This window comes from Brienomyrus brachyistius, unplaced genomic scaffold (assembly GCF_023856365.1).
Source record: "Brienomyrus brachyistius isolate T26 unplaced genomic scaffold, BBRACH_0.4 scaffold37, whole genome shotgun sequence".
NCBI classification, from domain to species: Eukaryota; Metazoa; Chordata; class Actinopteri; order Osteoglossiformes; family Mormyridae; genus Brienomyrus; species Brienomyrus brachyistius.
Genome location: NW_026042312.1, coordinates 3075369 through 3097381, shown reverse-complemented (window position 1 = coordinate 3097381; position 22013 = coordinate 3075369). Strand labels below are relative to the sequence as shown.

General features: G+C 40.1%; 2 protein-coding genes and 1 long non-coding RNA gene across 3 annotated transcripts in view; all 3 read right to left on the bottom strand.

Moving 5' to 3' along the window:
* Window positions 1-3023, bottom strand: part of LOC125722204 (stonustoxin subunit beta-like) — a 65182-nt gene extending 62159 nt beyond the window's left edge. Inside the window, exons 1-2 of the mRNA XM_048998388.1 lie at window positions 2766-3023; window positions 2585-2655 (exon numbers count right to left, since the gene is read on the bottom strand). Coding sequence (XP_048854345.1) covers window positions 2585-2655; window positions 2766-2787 — 93 coding nt within the window. The 5' untranslated portion in view covers window positions 2788-3023. The remainder of the gene's footprint in view (window positions 1-2584; window positions 2656-2765) is intronic.
* Window positions 3024-13666: 10643 nt separating this feature from the next.
* On the bottom strand, window positions 13667-14194 carry LOC125722228 (uncharacterized). Its single transcript, XR_007386229.1, has 3 exons — window positions 14163-14194; window positions 13905-13953; window positions 13667-13823 (listed from the first exon to the last, which is right to left on the bottom strand). It is a non-coding gene; the product is annotated as an uncharacterized LOC125722228 (long non-coding RNA).
* Window positions 14195-18411: 4217 nt separating this feature from the next.
* Window positions 18412-21447, bottom strand: LOC125722190 (sentrin-specific protease 2-like). The gene is made up of 9 exons (XM_048998375.1): window positions 21379-21447; window positions 21056-21174; window positions 20693-20815; window positions 20519-20584; window positions 20098-20186; window positions 19904-20009; window positions 19576-19681; window positions 19396-19454; window positions 18412-18663 (listed from the first exon to the last, which is right to left on the bottom strand). Exons 1-9 carry the CDS (start codon window positions 21428-21430, stop codon window positions 18571-18573), a joined length of 813 nt encoding a protein of 270 aa, XP_048854332.1. The 5' UTR covers window positions 21431-21447; the 3' UTR covers window positions 18412-18570.
* Between the last annotated feature and the right edge of the window lie 566 nt (window positions 21448-22013).

Below are 22013 nucleotides of genomic sequence, written 5' to 3'. Positions count from 1 at the left end.
GCTAATTGTCGCACTGCCTTTATTGTTATTTATTCTATCCTACTGCCTTTATTGGCCCTACTACCCCGTTTCGTTGTGCTCATACACAATGACAGTAAAGTTGACTTTGACTTATGAAGTGAGAAGGCCATGGATAGAAAAGTTGTGCTAATGCTAACTGTGACTACGGCGGTCAGATTTATTGGACCCAGCTGATGGGTTCCACAAGTCCCCACGTGATCTGAGCCACAGGTACAGCTAAATTGTCTGACAACAAGCCAGTGAAGTCAAACAGCCTGCAGGGCCAGTCACCCCATCTGGGCGCAGGAGCCCAAAACAGAACAAAGGCTTTTGTTTTCTGACTTTGACTCACAATTGGGCAAACAGTGATAAATCAGCCGCCCCCTGAGAGTTGCCCCAAAACACATCACCTTAGTTCACTGTCTTTCACACGTTGTTCTGTTGATCATGTCCCCAAGAGGGAAGCCAGACTTTCCCAGAATGGCAGCTGCTCACTGTAACATGCATTAAGAGACTGAAAAGTGCTGGTGAACATCCTGCCTGGACGCTGGCCACTGTGATGGTGTACATGAGTAGGGTGAATGGAATGATATATGTGGACTTTCATGGAATATAAACTGTGAATCGTCCATCTATCCAGCAAACCCCACTATAACAGTAATACCACCCAGTCCACCCGCCTGCATCCTGAAATATCACCTGAAATATCAGGCGAAACATCAACACAAACAGATGGCTTCCATATTAATGCAATGGGAGCAGAAACAGCTGTGGGCTGGCCATATATATATATATATATATATATATATAACTGCACACATTATATATATATATTAGGCAGTCACATAAACTTTTAAAATGATCTCCATGTTGATTTAAACCTATGATATTATGTCTGTCAAACTGTTTGCCCTTAACCGTTTCAAAATCTCTCCTAAAGTCATCCCAGTATTGGCAGTATTTTCAATATACTCATGTATTTTTTGACATGACCACTAGCTCACCTCATATAGCTAATCAGTACCTCAGTGACTTTATAAAACTAGTTTCATTAATTAATTAAGTGAGCTGAAATTTAACAAATACATGAAATGGCCGAGGTGAACCTGAGGAGAGGTTTAGGAACCATATTGGTGTTCATCTAGCCATCCAACAAGATATCAGTAACTTTTTGGAGAACATAAGAAATTCCTTTTAGTTTTTTTGTTTTACTCATAATTTGCACATGTTCTAATATTACATTTTCTTTTTCATACTGAGAAAATATAAATTTACTACCCAGATAAATAGCTTTAAACATTTCCTATGACTCCCTAAGACTTTTGCACAGTACTGTATATATCTCAGGATTCCTAATGAAACAGGACTTATGTGTTTTTTTCTGGTAATTGGTAATCACCTACACTACTTGATGATGATCAGGTGCTTTTCTGTTGTTGTACTAACGTGACTTATTAAGATTTTATGTTATTTATGTTTACTTAGTTAATATATGATTAATTTGATTATATCATTATCTTTACTAAGTTACCTCAGGACCGCTGTAGGTTTTGAGTTAATAAACTGTCTGCCGTCTGCCGCCCCCTGCTGGCCAAAGCGTCGCCGCTGCGATATCAGGCTGCTGCGCTCAGTGAGCAGAGAGCGCGGATTAAGTCTGTTACTCAGTTACGTTCTGGGCAGCGCGGAACCGGGACATTAATGGGATAGAATAGGAAGCCTTTATTGTCAGTGTACAGGTAGCAAATACAATATATAGACCGAAATATAAAATATACATATAGAGGGGAGGGGAAAAGCTCCCCCCACTCATCAGGCTTAGATTTCATTACATTTTATTTTATTCAGAATCAGAATTCACTCCATTGGTACAACTGCATGTACTATGAATTTGTTTAGGCAGTTTTGGTGCATTAACAGCCAACATAGAACATAAGTCAGAGAAAAACAGTCATTTTATATGTTTGTTCAGCTTACAGAACCCAATTATTAACGTACGTCACACTTCAGACAGAGTAAAAAGGGTTATACTGGTTATAAAGCAGAGATTTTACCTTTTTGCCATGGAGAAGCAGCGACATGTGAGACTCTGATACGGTAAAAATGATTCCTCCAGCACACAGTGAGCTATCCCAGCATGCACAGCGACTCGGGGGAGTTTGGATAAACCCCAGACCCTGGATAGAGGGGTTCAGTGAATGAGGAGGTGAAGCTGTACAGCAGGGTCAGTCCATCAGAGGAGACTCTGTAGAAGGACAGAGCACCAGCCCCCCAGTCCAGATACACTCCTACTCTGTGGGGACCTGAGGGCTTTATGGGTATGAGAGTCTCTTTATTATTGTGACAGACAGAGTAACTGTCAGTATAACAGCACAGCATCCATGACTTGTTATTGGCTCCAAACACACAGTCACTCCATCCTTCCCTCCCGATCCCTTTATAAGTCACTCCTATCCAGGCTCCATATCCATCCCACTCAGCCTCCCAGTAACAGCGACCAGTCAGACTCTCTCTGCACAGAACTTGGCTCCAGCAGTCAAATCTCTCTGGATGATCAGGATATGGCTGCTCTGCCCCCCCCTGTCACCTTCCTGTCCCCCCCTGACAGAGACAGGCGGCTGTTTGCAGTGTTGGGGTCCAGCGTCAGCTGGCAGGAGTCTGTAGGCAAGAGGAAGAGCCATTAATCCCATGACGAAGCCCAGCATCTCCATCATTATCACTGTCACACCTCACACACTCACTCACACAGAACTCGCTCCAATACACACATTTTATTCCCAATATACTCATGTAGCCGCCCGAGTCTGCGGCGCTCCGGCTGCCCCCTGCGCTGTGAGACACGCCGCGCTGAGAGACTCGCTGGGGCCGAACTGCACTTTAGCCTGCGCTCTATTATTCTGTACGATACATAAAATATAAAAAGTCAAATATGTGAAATACCTCAGGAAATGTTGGACGCCCGCGCGACGCCGGTGGGAAGACGCGCCGAAATGACGCGGGTGTTAAACTAATAGGCTTAATTACAGGTAAATAAAATTAGAAACAGCATTCATCAAACATATTAACCATAAAATTACACAACAAAGATTACCACTAAAAGTGAGTTTGTCTTTAGGTCACAATATGAACTTTTAATCCACTTTGGACACACACCTCTCTCCAGCAGCGCGCCGACGCGACGCTCCCAACGCGGACGCATCTAGGCTGGTTCTCCGCAAAGCGCAGCACTCGCGTATTACACCGCGTATGCGTACATGGAAACGTTCATATTTCTCTGGTCAAGCTGTGTACTTTGCACATGCGCACGTGTCCTATTTAAGTATTAGTAGTAATTCTGATATTCCCTACACACGTACCACAGCCGCGAGGTCTGTGTATGTTTCCCTACGTTTTACAAATTCAGAGCGGCAGTTCACGGGGCTGCCAACTTTGATCAACTGGCTGGCGTGAGATTTTCAATTTGGGACAAGTCTGCACACATATGCATACGCATTTATATGTATGTAACAGTTCTATTACCTTGAAAATTGGCTGTAGGGTTTGCAAACTACCCCAATCCTCATCAAAATCATCTATGTTGGCGTTTAAAGACAAATTTGGAGTGCGGCAGGCGGTCGTCCGCGGAGGAGTAAAATGCATCATAAAAGTCTATACAAACACGTCCGCTTATACGTGCGCGGAGAGGTACCAGTCTGGCCGCCATGTGTTTTCTGTGTTGATTCCGGCTTCGTCTGTGCACTTACATGAGGATAACAAGACGCATGCGCGACGTGCAGTGCTACCAGAAATTGGCGTGGCAGTATGGTCACGTTTTGTCACGGAACATTGTCTTTACTAACGGTACAGATAGTATTAAAGTAGCATCTGATTTTTTTAAGAATGAGTGTCCAGAAGAGCTGTATATTTTCACAGACAAGAAAAAAATATTCCGAACACTATTGTGTCCTTCTTTGTACAGCGTCTTCAAAATTTAATGGCAGTATAAGTTTCTAAGAAAGCAGTGTCATGCGTACAAGGTACAATGAAATTCTAACCTGAAATTCTTACTTGCCTACTTTCATAAGCAGCATTATTTTTCATACAGTTCCATCCATCCATCGATTTTTCTGTCACTTATCTAATATATAACATATATTCTATTTGTGTGTGTGTGCGGTTATATATATATATATATATATATATATATATATATATATATATATATATATATATATATATATATATATATATATATATATCCATCCATTCATTTTCCAAACCGCTTATCCTACTAGGTCGCGGGGAGTCTGGAGCCTATCCCAGAAGCAATGGGCACGAGGCAGGGAACAACCCAGGACGGGGGGCCAGCCCATCACAGGGCACACTCACACACCAGTCACTCACACATGCACACCTACTGAATGGGCAATTTAGTAACTCCAATTAGCTTCAGCATGTCTTTGGACTGGGGGGGGGGAAACCGGAGTACCCAGAGGAAACCCCACGACGACATGGGGAGAACATGCAAACTCCACACACATGTAACCCAGGCGGAGACTCGAACCCAGGTCCCAGCGGTGTGAGGCAACAGTGCTAACCACTGCACCACCATGCCATCCTTAATTTTTAATTAAGAATTAAAAATGAGTTTATTGGGTCCTAATTTGGTACTAAACACCTGTTTTGTTTTATAGAGAGTCCACCCCACAGCCTGCCAGACACATTCAGTAAACTGATTATGTTATTAATGATCGTATTGTGCTAATTTTGCTTAGTAAGCAATGTGCAAAATTAACTAATGTGCAAAGCTAATTAATGTCTATCATTATTTGAGATTGTTATGTTTATTACTTATTGCTGCTCACAATGATCCGCCTGATATTTTGACCAAGCAATGGACACAAATAAAATAGTGAGTTTAATATTGATTCTACAACAGCTATTAATAAAAGTGAGTTTGTCTTTAGATCACAATATGAACGTCTTTTAATCCACTTTGGACACACACCTCTCTCCAGCAGCGCACCAACGCGATGCTCCCAACACGGACGCATCTAGGCTGGTATATAATGTAGTATATATTATATATAATCTCTCAGGTTATATATAATATATAATCTCTGGGTCTGCCCCCAGGCCTCCTCCTGGTTGGACATGCCTTGAAACACCTCCCCGGGGCGCCATCCAAAAGGTATCCTAGAACTATCAACTGACTCCTTTCAATGCGGAGAAGCAGCGACTCTACTTTGAGCCCGGATGTCTGAGCTCCTCACCCTCTCTAAGGCTGAGCCCAGACACCCTGCTGAGGAAACTCATTTCTGCTGCTTGTACAGTATTCACAATCTCATTTATTCGGTCATCACCCAGAGCTCATAACCATAAGTGAGGGTAGGAACGTAGATCAACTGGTAAATTAAAAGCTTCACCTTCCAGCTCAGTTCCCTCTTTTTCCAAATTGCTGCACCGTGAACAAACCCCCAAGATCAAAGTCAAATTGAACTTTATTGTCATCTCCACCATATATAAGTATACAGAGAGATGAAATGGCGAAGCTCAGGGCCCACAGTGTAAGCATAAACTTAGTCCAATATAGAGAACAAGACAAGACAATGTGCAAAGGACTTACAGGACAGTGCAACTGAGGAAGAGGAGTAGATTGTGCAATATACAGTAATGTGCAATACTGGACAATGTGCAATATTGTTAGAACTATATTAAATATATGATGTATTTCTGCAGTCAGTTAGACCTGAATTCACCATCATGTACGCTGTAACAGCCTGAGTTCACAGTGTAAACAGTGTATGATAATAGTAGTAACAGCAGTAACCATGGCAAGCGCAGAGGAGGAAAGCTCAACCACCAGTGGAGCTGGCACAGAAAACACGGATGATGCTGGCTGTAACTGACAATTTACGGGCATTTTACACACTGTTTCACAGAGACTCTGACGGTAAAAACCTAACCTTTCTGTGCAAGCTTTGTCCACCTGCGCTGAAAAAACAAGTTAGAACATCAATGACCTCATTTTCCAATTTGAAAAGACACGTTGAGTTGAAGCATTCGTCCAGCGTGAAAGCATATATGCAAGCCCTTCAAGGTCATAGAGGGAAGGGCAAAACCCCCAGCCAAAGTCCCCAAACGACTCAAGTCACACTGCCTGCTGCCTTCAGGGGTATAATCTCCCAGCAACAGGTAGACAGATTAATAATAGACTACATTGTTGGAGATTTACAGCCACTGAGTAAGGTTGAAAAACCCTCCTTCATAAAACTAGTAACTGGTTTGCAACCAGGCAGACATGTGCCCTCAAGAAGACAGGTGCAGGGACTAATGAATAAGGAATTCATTGAGGTTATCAGTAATTTAAAAGCTGAACTTGCTGAGCTTGACTTTGTATGCACAACAGCTGACTGCTGGTCAGCTGTCAACAAAGGATTCATGGGCATCACAATTCATTGGCTTGATAAAAATGATGTGTCATTCAGGAGATCAGCAGCCCTTGCATGTCGTCGTGTCAGAGGGTCACACACATATGATGTCCTGGCTAAAGTGCTGACGGATGTGTACAAGGAATTTAAAATTCAAAACAAAATTGTGTGCACAGTGACTGACAATGCTTCCAATTTCGTCAAAGCATTCAGCTGTTTTGGAGACAGTGTTGTTATTAGAGCAGCTGATGAGGTGACTGAAGGCAGTGACACAGGATCTACCCCTGCTGAGAGCTCCGATGATGAGGACGATGGTCTTGAGCCTGCACCTCTGTCAGAGTTAGAGGATCCCTGCCTCCCACCTCATAGAAGGTGCATGGCCCATACTTTAAATCTTGTTGCCACAGATGCAAAGAATGTAACGGATAGGCTGTACAACAAATTAGCGAGGCCTGTATTTTCCAAGGCATCTGCTCTGTGGAATAGGGTGAAAAGGAGTGCGAAAGCCTCAGATTTTGTTGAGTAAAAGCTAAAGATTGGCTTTGTCACTCCGAACGACACACGTTGGAATTCTATGTTCCTCTCAATGCAGCGCCTGGCTCACATAGCCACCTTGACTCCCCAGACCAGCAATCTAACAGTGCCATTGGATGCCACTCCTGAGTATGACAGACTCCTTCTGCACACCATCTGTGATGAGTTTGGGCTTCGTCGATTCACTCCAGAGGAAATAGACTTCATCAACAAGTTTGTGAGTGTGATGGGTCCCTTGGCATGTGCTCTGAACATCCTTCAGGGGGAAAAAAACACATTCCTCGGCTACCTGGCTCCTACCATTGTGCAATTGAAAAATGATTTGGATGGTCTGTTGGATGAGAGTTCAAAGCCTACAGCTACACCAGGTCTGACGGCATGCCGCCCCCTCATCCAAACCTTTATTTTAACCCCCTGATGACCTTGAGGGGAAAAAGAGTGCTTCATCCTTTTTTAAGTTCAAGCAAAGCCCATCAGCTGTCAATAAGTCTGAGGTGGACATCTATCTGGACGCCCCAACCACTGACGAGTTTACTGAATACATGCTGCTGCCCAAACTGAAGAAGCTCTTCATCAAATATAACACAGCAATCCCATCAAGTGCTCCAGTGGAGAGACTCTTCAATACTGGTGGCCAGATATTTAGGCCCAGGAGAAACCGATTGGGAGATGCCAACTTTGAAAAGCAACTGCTGTTAAACGTGAACAAAAAACAGTTTGGACTGAAGCCATAGGCATGGTCTGTGGAGTGTTCATTACTTACTACAACAATGGCTTCTGTATGTGAAAGTTTTTATTTTTAATAGTTCAGTGAGATGGTGCCACACACCTTCAAGAAGTGTGAGTTTTTTTTTTTTTTTAAATAAAACTAAAGAGATATTTTGCTGAATAATAAATATTCTGTTCTGTCTAGTTTTCATTTGAGATGGATATGATGCCGATATGTGTTTACAGTACTTTTCTTTTCCTTCCCTTGTCTAGTATTGGGGCAAGAGATAAATAAACCATAAATAAGAATCATATTTTGTGTCCTTTGTCTATACATGTCCATATATGCAAGAATGTAGGTAGGTTATAGATGTATGTTAAAACAAAACAAATTTTGATTTAGACTATATATTGCACCTAAAAATAAAATGAACTGAACTTTGAACTAGTTCAAAAATTTAAATTGTGAGCTATGAATGTGAACAGTTCACTTTGAGCATGTATGAACTGAACTTTGAACTAGATCATGAAAAGTGTGAACTTGCACAACACTGCTCCATTCTGAGAGCACAGTGATATCCACAAGCATCACAAACCAGCCAATCACAGGTTGGAGAATTTAGCCAACTGGTCCTGTGTGTATATTAAATGTTTAATGTACATGACAATAAAACGTCATGCTTTTTAAAGCCATTTAAGGCGTTGTTTGTCAATTAAACCATTTTTAATGCTATGTAAGACCAAATTGGTTTAATTACTTCTAATCCTAATAATGTCCCACGGAAACCCAGTCTTAGAGCTGTCCAGAAAAAAAATATTTTGATGATATTTCAAGGAAATTACTTACTTTGTAAAGGCGCTTAATAGGAGGTGTGATGTCCTGGAGGCAAACCTCAAGTGCTTCTGTTCTTTCTACAAGAAACCACAAACATTTCAAGTATGTAGCAATTTGAAACATTGTTCAAAATTAAGTTCAGATCACTCCACACAAGCAATAGCTTCCATTATTTCCATTCCACATTTAATATTTCGGAATTAGGTTAAATGACTGATATTTTAAACTATATTTGTCAAACACTGCGCCCACTAACAGGTGAATAATATTGATTACCTGGTAATAGTGGCACCTGCTAGTAGGTGGGACCTATTAGGCAGCAAATAAACAATGTGTAGGATATACTGGGATGCAGAAAAGTGGACAAGCCTAAAGATTTGAGTGACAAGGGCCAAGTTGTGATGGCTTGATGATTCGGTCACAGCATCTCCAAAACTGTAGGGAAATATGTGAACGGGTGACGGAGGCTCATTACATGGCAGATAGTACAGCAAACCTTCAGAGGTCTAGAGGAATCCACGCCCTGATGAGTCATGGCTATTTTGGCGGCAAAGGTGAGCCTGGGCCCCACCATGAACCTGCTGACCACTGCAGGACCATCTCACAAGAGCTTGGGGTTATGATCCAGCTCTCTAGCCATCACCAAATGGCCCATGTCAAAGTCACTCCCATCCTCACACTTGCACATTGTTTCTGCTTCTAACACGTCAGCTTCAAGGACAAAGCATCCACCTGCTGCCTAATATAACCCCCCCACAGCCAGATGCCACTGTAACCAAATAATCAATGTTATTCGCTTCACATGTTATGGCTGATCAGTGTATAACCTCTGTATCTCAGTTACGTTTCAGACTGTTTTGCTACATTGTGCAGATTAATATGCTGTGTTTATAATACATTTAAAAATTTCCCAAAATTCAGCACATTGTCAGTTTCACTGGCCAACACACTGATCATCGTAACATCATCAAGTTCTTTAGCCAAATTAGGTGTGCTGAGCAATGGGAAACCTGACACTGCAGTACAGTGAATTATGCAGCTGCACTGGAAAAATGTAAAAACACATTTTACCTCCAAGGGCCACTGTTCTCCAACCTTTTTTCAGCAGTCTTACACGTCTGTAAAGACATAAAATATGTTTGCACATATACTGTACTGATCCTGAGAGGATTAAGATGGCAAAAATATTAATTGGGCTGGTGATTGCACAATATTTTAGAAGCTAAATTATGAAACGTATTACTATTTATATTACACAATGATAAGGTATAAATACAGAAAAGCTACATACTGTTGGAGTGAAGCTGAAGTCCTTCTCTCTTCTAGACAATGGAATCAGTAGAAATGAAGTTTTGCCACGACATGAGAAGCCAGAAAAGTGAAGCAGAACATGAACAGGAACATTATTCAGCCTTGGCTGACTAGGTCTGTATTCCGGACATTACATTCATGATTTAATTTGACTGCAGGGGGCTTGAATAATTTTAACTTGCTTGCGGGTTCCCTATGTACAGTATGTATTACCTTTCCTGACCTTCAGAGGTCCTCGCTCCTGTTTCGGAGCATTTTTAAGGCTTTTTTCAGAATTTCCTGCTCTTTGCCGACGAGGCTGCAGGGCAACTCTGCTGTGACCTTGAAATTACATGAAATATTCTGTTAAAACACTTTATTTGGTGATTGAAAATTTAAGCCCTCATTGGGCTTTATGTGGTAAAAAAGTAAAATAGAGAAATTAAACTATTTGATTAGAAATATTGATTTTAAAAAATTTTATGAGGTACAGACTTTGCTTATGACAGGGTTCCAGTCAATTTCCGCTCCCTTGCAGGCAGTGGTCCACATTTTTGATGCACCCAGGGATGATCTTACAACAGCCTGGTGGAGACGTGTAGATAAAAGAAAGATATCAGTTTTCCACCAAAAACGTTAGAATAGAGAGGAGTGCAGGTGGACATAGAATGAGCAGAATGAATGGTAGCAGTATTTCTGATGTGAGAACCACTTATTCTGCTGATTCTACTTCCACCTGCACTGTCTGTGTTCTAACAGCTCTGTCCACTTTAGTTTCTATTTCCAGGACTGTGTGATACTTACACTGAATCTCTTTTGTTCAGGTGTTGCCGCTGATTTCCCTGCTTATTTTTTAGGAAGTCTTCTGCTTCCACTCCAGACTGATTGAGGGAAAGATCATGAAACTAAATATGATATATTCTGTAACCATGACCTGACAGCAGTATGTCTGTGAAACCACAAAAAACACAGAGCTTGCTATCAAACAGACAGTTTACCTGACTTTAGTTTTAAAATGGAAATTAGGGATTTCCTCAGTCTGAGGTTTTTGGGGAACAAAAGGTAAACATCTTGCTCCCCAATGTCCACAAAATCATCCCCTGTCACACCTTGTTCTTCATGGTAAAACACAGAGAAAATAGATTAATCCTGTCATGCCCTGCTCGTCGGCTCCTCCTGTGTGCCACGCCCCCTGCCTGCCCACGTGTGTTTCCCGGATTGTACCCAGCTGTGTCTGATTATTTTCAATCAGTCCTGTGTATTTCAGTCCGTGTCTTACCCGAGTCCTGTGTCCGTCATTGATGTTTATTGATGTTCGTTTGCGTGAGATCCCCGTATTCCCGATTAAACCCCGTTCGTCCCGTATCCTGCCTGCCTGCTTCCTCCTTCCGCACAATCGCCGCTCTCCGCCGCGCTCGCGCACCACGTCCCGTGACAAATCCACATGACTGTAACTATAAAACCCAAAATATTATGACCACACAGAGGTTGAAAAAATAACAATGATTATGAATAAATTAATAATAAAACCCCATAATATAATTAAGGCACGCAGAGTGAGCACATAGCAGGCATAGCAACAGTAAGTAAGGTGGATAAAGGGGCAACTGAGAAGACTGCATCAGCAAATTTTGCATATTTCCCATAAACACAACACTGATAGGAGTTATCAATTTAGCATTACCATATACAGTACAGTACTGTGCAAAAGTCTTAGGCAGTCCAAAGAAATGTTTAAAGCTGTTTATCTGGGTAGCAAGTGCACTTTGGCTTAGAACAAAAAATACAATTTAATATTAGAATGTGTGCAAACTAAGAGTAACACAATAAAAACTAGTAATTTCTTCTGTTTTCTAAAAAGTTACTGATATCTAGTTGGATGGCTAGATGAACACCGCTTCAGTTCCCAAACTTGTCTTCAGGGGCACATCAGCCGTTCCACGATTTTGTTAAATTTCACCAACAGCTCAATTAAATAATTAAATATATTGGTTCAAAAAGTCAGTGAGAGATTGACTAGCTATATGAGGTGCCTGCCTTCTTTGCCTGCCTAAGACTTTTGCGCAGTACTGTATATATATATTTAGGTCCTCAATCATGGCCTTACAATGGCTGAGGCTGGTTGGCCGAATGATGGGAGAACAACCATGTCCTCAACCATTCAAACATTTTATAGAGCCAACAGGTATGTAATCCAACAATGTGCCCTGTACTGTAATATTGTCCTCTTACTGCAATGCTTCATATTACAGTATCCATTTGCATTTAATATTACACAGTGAGTTTTACTTTATACAGTTACATACTGGATGTATACTGTAGCACACATGTCGCGTCACTCATGGTCACACACACAGATTAACCTCCCCCCAAACCACAGGCAATATGCCAGGACAAGCAGTGTAGTACAATCTTTTATTAAACACACAAAAGCAAACCCAGTACTTAACACACGGGGGGGAACAGAATATCTAACACCACAAATAGGGGGGGGGGACATGCCCTACATACACACCTTTCCCACTGAATACACCCCCATAGAATTAGCACTTCAACCTCCCAAATTCCTGTGAAAATGTTACTGCGATTGAGTATGTACATCAGCGATTGACTTCACACTAATACAATCCAAATCCAAAACACACATGATAAATGTGCTTTTATACTTTTATGAGAACTGAAAGCGCTTTACAATTCATGCCTCACATTCACCCATCCACACACTGGTGGCGGAGGCTGCCATGCAAGGCGCCAACCTGCATGCCGGGAGCAATTTGGGGTTCAGTGTCTTGCTCAAGGACACTTTGATGGGGTCACGAGAAACCAGGGCTCGAACCTGCAACTCTCTGGTTGCTAAACAACAGCACTACCTCCTGCGCCACCATCTTCCCCAAATGTAAGGAGAAGGAGGTTCCTCGGAGCTCCGAGATGTGTTTGGCTGTAATAAATCTGGAATATAGTTATATGACATAGTTTTTGATAACACCAGCATTTACTTTTTAGCCTTTTCAGCTTTTATTGAAAGACAAAACAAAATTAAAAAATGCAGAAGTTTGAATCACTGTGTGTTTATTTCAGTTATTTTATATTGGACTCAAGGATTGGTTTCATCATACAAATACAGCACATATAATGTTTACTTGAAAATACTGAAAAGTAAGTGATACCAGAATCAGGGGGTCAATAAGCTTTTAAGTAATAATGTGGATTGTGCTTGGGATAGAAGCTGCACTTTGTCTTGAAGAAAAGTATAGATTTTCAAAATATGCAAATTAATTGTAATAATAATATTAGTGACGTTCATTTTCGGATTACATTCATTACATAGCTAATAATACATTGAGAAGAAATGGTTTGTCATTATGTGGATGGAAAGACATGAAAGTGATGTGGAAAATCGCCTCTTACCACTGAAACACATGGGGATGGGTGGTGCTAATAATGGTACTGCAGCCAGCCAGTAGGGGGCGCTTGACATGTAGAGTTTTCACCTTTTAGAGACATTATGGTCTCCATGTTTTTTTGCAGTCAGTGCTTTGATCACAGATTTGAAAGCAGTATGCATAATGCATCAAGGCTCACGCTGAAATTCCCTATATTTGGATATATTATGTAACATGGTTCTGTAGGAATGTTGGTACCTTGGAAACACACATATACAAATATACCTTATATGTGAGTTTGGATATGGGTGTGGCTGCAACTGGAGAGGCTTGTAGTACATATTCTGCAAAAAATTTCATAATGGTTGTTGCAAATATTATGTACAAACCATGACAGAGACTTGAATGCATGCATGGGTTTTGTTGGGGAAGTATCAGTTCATGAGATACATTACTGAGGAAACTGTAATTGTTTAAACTCTTATTTAATACTATTAAGCACAGACACGTCACAAGGAAAATAAACTATTATTTATAATTATGGAGCACAGAATAACTAAACATAAAAAATATATATATAGCATAGAAAAATCCAATAATACTATCGGACAAAATGGCCATGGAAATGTAAGAGAGAGCGGTGAGCTGGAGACCAGAGTCTTGACCCTGAGGAGTGAAATAAAATATTTAATTTCTCTGTTGTGTGACCTGACAGATACACTACTTGTCAAAAAGAAAAGAACTTACTTCCTCACGCATTTCTAAAAGGATGTTTTTGTCAAATCCCTGCAACTCACTGAAAAACAACAGATCAAATTCACATATTATGACATAAATAAAAATATAATATAGACATATAATATAGACAGTTCATGGTGCATTTTGTAATACTCAAGACACACCAAGGCCATGCAGAGTGCATACTGATAAAAGGGAGGGGAGGGGGGAATACTTCAATACATTCTCTGTATTACAAGTCCAACAATTCAAGGTGGTCTGTCTTACAATTGTCATGCGCCGCTTGTCCACTCCTCCCGTGTGCCACGCCCCCTCGTTAACCTCGTGTGGAACCCCGATGTCATTCGCTGTTTCCAGTTGTTTTCATTAGTCCTATGTATTTAACTCCGCTTCAAAATATGTTTCCCCAATCATGTCATTTAAGTCGCTACTTCTATTGTTCCGTGTTCCTAGCTGGTTTCCCCAATAAATCCTTTGTTTCCCGATTCTCCGTCTTCCTGCTCCTGCTTCCCCGATCCGTGACGTGACAACAATCAACATGAACACACCACAGTCCACAGAACCAATCTGTCAAGGAACATCCTGCTAAATACAATATAGTACTAACGAAGACATTTGTTACAATTCTAATACAAATGTGACGACAGAAAATGCTGAAATCCACTTTACCATGTTTTTCAAGTATTTTCCAGTGTCCTGGGCTTATTCGGTTTGTCAGTTTGCTGCAAAAAGAAATTTGGAATAGTCAGGGACACAAAAAGTACAGCTTTTCATGTAAACGGGATTAAAACTCTATGTAGGAATAAATGGACAAACAGAAGACCTTTTGTCACATTTCTAAATGTTTTACTGTTAGGCCGCGTCTGGCTGTGAGTGTTACCCAGAGCATATGACAGTCTCTGCCCCAACTGTCGGCAGGAATGAACGAAGAAAATTATGATTAAAAAAGATCCAACAATACAACTTAAATGTCATAGCATTTATTGTACAATATGCTATACATATGATCAGGATCACATAACTGCATGGTGCGCAAGTACGCATTCCCTGTACACTCGCGGCAACTCCTTGTTGTAGCAGCGCAAATGCGTACCATTTATTTTATGTGCATTCACGTTGTTATGAAAAGAAATTACCCTGCATCTTAACATTTATGTGGCTAATTTGTACTTCGTCTGCGGCATGAAGGCTAAAATGCACAATGATTTCTTGTCATAACATTGCGAATGTACATAAAATAAACACGTATTTGTGCTGCTACAAAACATTACCGCGCGTATCGGTTTAAACGGCGAATAAGTACTTTCATACCAGTTATGTGCCCCCTGCATATGATCATGTTTGCATATAAAATAAAGGGTCGATTTACGCAGGGTTGCCAACTTTGGTCAGCTGGTTGGCGTGAGATTTTCAATTCGAGACAAGTCTACATACGTATTCACATTTATATAACGGTTTTGTTACCTTGTAAATAGTCTTCAGGATTTGCAAACTGCCCAAACACTTTTGATGTAGCCAGTTTTAGGTTTTAAATGGATTAATAGAGATTCTCCATAAGATTTATTGCTGTGTGCGTTTGAGTCTGAAAGCCCGAGTCTCGCGCCAGATGCGTCAGAGTTGGCAACCTGCTTACAGCCGAATCGGACCTACGACCGGTCAGTCGGAGCCGAACGCGGCCGAAAGTCACCGACGAGCTGCAGAGGATCGCATCGTCTGTTATGGTACGAATAGGCGTCCGTGACAACAGCTTGGTTACTTTTGAATCACATGTACTTATCTTCTCAAACTTCTTACGATCATCTGAGAGACAGTTTGCATTTGGAAAACTCACAGCATTTAAAAAAATGGACAAGCAAGAAATTAAAGTTGTTAAGATTAAAATTAAAATTAAAATCAAAGTTAAAATAACACCCAAGGAAGGGGGAACTTTTTCCCCAAAAAACGAGGCACTGGAGAAGAACATCGGCGAGAGCGTGGAGATGGTGAAGATCATTAAGAAGGATGACACGGACAAGCCCGGTGTTATGCCGAAAAAGGCATCCCTGCCGTAGAATGCATGCCTGTCTCGGGAGCGCGCACCGCTGAAAACAGCGAAACGAAAGCTCTTTTTTGTAATGCGTAGAAATGATCGTTCCTGTTTACTTAAACTCATAAAACTCACGTAACACATCACATGACGTTGTATTTTGTTAAAATACAGATATATAACACAAAACAAATAAAATAGATCGCTGATCTGAAAACGCTTTGTTACTTAATGGGCTGTCACTGTTGATATCGATTCAAAAGTTCAAAACAGCAGACATTAACGTGGCAATATAAAGCTTGTTACATTATAAGTGTGTATCAGATGCACAGCAACACTGTTTTTTCACGGAAAAAAAATTTGTTACTCAATCTTTTTAAAATGTCTGGGTCTCGTTTTAATTAATGGCTAAAATAGTGTTGCACCATGTAGCTCAGATGACACTGACCTGTCTCTAAATTGTATTAGTTAGACGTGCATGGGGTTAGTGCAAATATAATGATGAAGTTGGTGAGGGGCTATACTTTTTTTCTGTGGGGGGGGGGGGGGGGGGGCAGCGTGTGGCTTGATTGGCTAAGCCTGTATCCATGTAATCAGAAGGTCACTAGTTCAAACGCAGCCTCAGCATGTCTGCAGGTTCTTCAGCAAGGCTCTTAGCCCTCAGCTTTCTGGGTGTCCCACCAGATGGCTGCCCTTTGCAAACAACTTACTCTATAAATAGGGAGGTGTAAAGACAATTTCTCCATGAGTATCAATGAATTATCTATTATTATTATTATTATTATTATTATTATTATTATTGTTGTTGTTGTTATATACTTGATGATGGGAGCTACACAAATCCAAAATCCAAGGGGATGCCTTTTTCGGCAAGCACCTGCCGGAAAAGGCATCCCCCCCGTTAAAACTGGCTGTACTGCAGCTATGCAGCTGAAATTTGCACAGGTAACTTAACACTCTCTAAAATAAAAAGTCCCAAAGGCACTTGATATTGGGAGCTACACAAATCCAAAATCCAAGGGGATGCCTTTTTCGGCAAGCACCTGCCGAAAAAGGCATCCCCCTGTTAAAACTGGCTGTACTGCAGCTATGCAGCTGAAACTTGCACAGGTAACTTAACACTCTCTAAAATAAAAAGTCCCAAAGGCACTTGATGATGGGAGCTGCAAAAATGCAAAATCCAAGGGGATGCCTTTTTCGGCAAGCACCTGCCGGAAAAGGCATCCCCCTGTTAAAAATGGATCTACTGCACCTACACTGCTGAAACTTGCACAGGTGACTTAAAACTCTCTCAAATACACAGTCCCAAAGGCACTTGATATTGGGAGCTACACAAATCCAAAATCCAAGGGGATGCCTTTTTCGGCAAGCACCTGCCGGAAATGGCATCCCCCTGTTAAAACTGGCTGTACTGCAGCTATGCAGCTGAAACTTGCACAGGTAACTTAAAACTCTCTCAAATACAAAGTCCCAAAGGCACTTGGTGATGGGAGCTGCACAAGTGCAAAATCCAAGGGGATGCCTTTTTCGGCAAGCACCTGCCGGAAAAGGCATCCCCCCTGTTAAAAATGGATCTACTGCACCTACACTGCTGAAACTTGCACAGGTAACTTAACACTCTCTCAAATACAAAGTCCTAAATGCACTTGATGATGGGAGCTGCAGAAATCCAAAATCCAAGGGGATGCCTTTTTCGACTTGCATTTCTTGGCTTTGTTTCCATAGTCTTTCTTTGCGTTTAGTTTGGCTCTTGTTAGCTCTTGTTTCACCTGCCTGCCTTTATTTTGACCCATCATTGTCCTTGTTACTTTTTCCTTTTGAGTTTCTATTATAATTAAGTCCCCTTGTTTCTAAGGTGTGCTGTGCACTGCCCTATATCATGCCATGTTGTAACTACATCTTATACAAAGCACTTGATAATGGGAGTAACAGAAATGTAAAACTTTTTTGGACCCTGGCTTCTGGTTAATCTGGCTGTACTGTAACTACACATGTGATACATGCACAGGTAAAATAAACTGATCAAAATAAAGCATACTGTAATTGTATATGTACTCATAACTACAGTCCATTTACTCTTACATTGTATTACATTTTTTTCACAATCACAATGAAATCTAAATGGAGTAATTTTACAGTAGGATTAAAATGATGATAGGACACTTTTCTCTGTATTACAGTTTGCCATAACATTGTTGGCTTAGTAATCATGCTAATAACATCGTATTTTATGTTTAAAAGAAGTTATGTGGTTTTGAGGGCAGTATATGGTGAAGAAGTAGAAAAGTTTAATTTTGTTTTAAAATTACAAGACAAAAACAATACTCAAATTATTCAAATTTCGCAAACAATAAAAAAATAAATAAAATAAATAACATTGATAAATAGTTCCAAACAAAATATTAATACAATAATTTGAATAACAATAATAATAAATAATAATAAATAATAATAAATAATTATTATTTGTACAAAATAAAATTACAAGAACATGAACAAATAAACTAAAAAATAACAAATTGCTCCAAATTAAAAGAACAAGAATGAATAATTAATCAATAAATAACGAATTTTTCCAAATTAAATGAACAAGAACATAAAAAAATAAATGCAAACAACAATTAACAAAAAAAAGCAAGAACTGAACATTTATTTACATGCAGGGCACAGGTAGTTCTTGTGCAGTGGCGGCCTCTGTACGCACTCATGGTGGTACCACCTCCCACAATTATCACAGCAGATCTGAAAAAATAAAGTGAAGTGATTATCATTGATGACACAGCACAGCACACAACAATGTGCCCTACATGTTCAGCCCATATGTGACATCATAACATAGCAGCTTGCAGCTATTATTTAGTGCCTGGGGAGCAGTGTGTGGGTATAGTAGCTTGCTCAGGATATTTTGGTGGTACTTTCCTGACTTGGGATTTGAACCTGAAACCTTCCAGTCACAAGCACACTTCCCTAACTAAAGGGTCACCAATGCCCTTAAATCACCACTTCTACTGCTGAGTGCCATATTTTGTTTTACAGAAGCTATCTCCTTTATAACTAATGTAATACACTAAACATTACATTGCTAGTCTGGCACAAATAAATCATCTTTATCCATCTGGGTAATTAGAATTTACATATAGGAAGCTTTAGTTCACATATTAGGCCCACTATATGAAAGTAATGATGTAGGTTCTCAGTAGGCACTACAATGCATCATACACCTCAACCTGCCCCTTTCCATCCTCAAAAAAAAACTAAACCTTAAGTCTATGGACATCATCCTAAAATGTTCAGATTACATATTTCGCATTATTCATCCTTACCGAGTACCTAAAAACATAACTAAATTTTGTATTATTATTATACAAAATATAATATATTATTAAATTTTGTATTATTATATTGACGACTTGACAATGAGCAGCTGTTACAATGTCAATCAACATCTGATTGTCATTATACTGTAGAAATTACCCAATTTGGGTCTTCATTTTCATCCAACCCACAATAATGACACAGGTTGCTGAGATTGTCTGTGAAGATAATACATACATAAACATTAACAATATGCATTTCAGAAGAAAATTTGTGCATGGTAATATCAACATCACCACCGAATACACACATTTCGGAACATCACTAAGTCTAGCATACCTGATTCTTCAAGAAGTTTTATTGCAACATCCCACCTCATCTGGTTCACAGCCTCCTCTGTGGTCAGGATGTTGATTGGCACTCCCTTCAAGATGCACTCAGCAAACTTAAGGGCATTGTGAGTATTTCATCAGGATAAGGGAGCATTAAAAATACACTGTAAATGTTACCCTCATGATAAACAAAATGTAAATCTTGTTTTATATATCATATGATACTTTAAAAACTACCTTCAAACTTTTAAAAGAGTTAACGGTCATTTACTATTTCTATTTAATTTCACTGATGTTAATGCTGATAACACAACAGAAGTCCCTTGTACACTTACTTTTAAAGTAAGAATGCCACATGATGAACCGTCTCGCTGACGTTCATGTGGCAGAGCACTGCAGGGCCATCTGGATACATTACACCCTTTTTTCCGCATGAATGCCCTTCAGAATTAAAAGATTGTTACAAAAAACCTTTGTTTACAAAATAACACGTATCTGGTGTTATTGTTATAGTCACGGCTGAATTTACCTTGTTACATCTGAGCATCTCTTTATATTTCCTGAAGTCTCTCCCATTGGGTCCAGGAAAACACACTTTTTCTCATGCGGAGAGATCACCTGCAATGTCAGCCATAAGATGTGCATTGTATGTTTGGAGTTGAGCAGTTTGAAATGCTAACATTCCACTCAGAATATGCAGGATCAAAATGATCTATAGAGAAACCTGGGTGATTGTTTTATTTTAAAAAAGGGTCAAAACCCTGATGTTTGTCAGAGACTCTAAATATTTTATGTGACACATGCAGTATGTATAGCAATATTTGATAGTGTTTTACTCTTCCTAAGACCTTCTTTCACATGTACTTGTCATACTTAAAGTTATCTAGGGTAAAAGGCTTATTTCAATTCCAATTACATTCACATGCTTGACATTATACTTCAAGCCTTACCATCAGCATCCAGTGGTAATGCACATTAACAATGCCCAAAACGGTTTGGAAATCCATTGGATTCATCTGAAAAGATATTGATTACATTTAAAATATTTGAAATATTTTACATTGTAACATCTGAATAGAATTGAGTATAAAACAGGGATTACAATTTAACAATATTATACTTACTTTAACTTTGGATGTCCTCCCCATCCAGATTGCTGTCATTTCATAAGAGTCAATCATGACTGCCTTACTCATGTTGACCTTATTGTTCTCAATGACCAGCAACCTTAAGAAAGCATTAATTACCTAAAATAACATAGAATATTATTATGAATGCATAAAGAATTGATCATTACCAGATTCTGTAATTTATTTTGTTTATTATTACTATCACTATCATTATTATTATTATTATTATTATTATTATTATTATTATTAACAATAATAATAATAATAATAATAATCATTCATTGACCGATGTAGATAAGAACAATTTATACCCGAAATGTGAATAATTTTATACATAGAAAAAATGTAAAGACATACCTCGCTCTCAAGCTGCTGGTGAGGACCAGTCTTCTTTATGTCCCAGTAGAATATCTTGTATGGTCCAATTTTGGACAACAGTACATGCACATCTTTGCCTGCCCAAGCATCGTGGAGATCTGCAAAATGTTTACATTTGAGTTTTAAATTATTAAACATATTATTATTTAATTATTATAAAATTAGGTCATGCACAAATGAAATGCAAAGTGATTGTTTAGCGAAATGTTCTATTGTAACGGTAATTTTATCAAGGAAGATCCTTCACAGTTCTACTCTAAACAAATTCAAATACAAGTGTATAAGATACTTGTAATACATACATATTTCTAATTGGGCCTTTGTGACTGGGGATGCTGCTGCTGGAGAGGCCATTGGCGCTGGGGAAGCCATTGGTGCTGGGGAGGCTGCTGGTGGAGAGGCCATTGGTGCTGGGGAGGCTGTTGGTGCTGGGGAGGCTGCTGGTGGAGAGGCCATTGGTGCTGGGGAGGCTGCAGCTGGAGAGGCCATTGGTGCTGGGGAGGCTGTTGGTGGAGAGGCCATTGGTGCTGGGGAGGCTGTTGGTGCTGGGGAGGCTGTTGGTGCTGGGGAGGCTGCAGCTGGAGAGGCCATTGGTGCTGGGGGGGCTGTTGGTGCTGTGGAGACTGGTGCTGAAAGTTTATGTGGAAGACGAGGGAGCTTCTCTTGTACCATTTTTAAATGGTCCACACTAACTTTATTAAAAACAGCACCATCCTCTCCCAAAAGGTCAGCACTCTTGCCCTCGATTTGGGTGATTAGAAAGGGGCCGAGGAAGTTGGGCTCTAGCTTCCCACCCTTTCTCTGCTGGCTCCTCACATTTTGTCTCCACACCTTATCGCCTACTTTAAAGTCCGGCTTTGGAATTCCTGACTTCAGCCTTCTTTTTGAACCTTCCTGCACCTTCCTAACATTCTCCTGGATTATGTCTTTAAGGTCA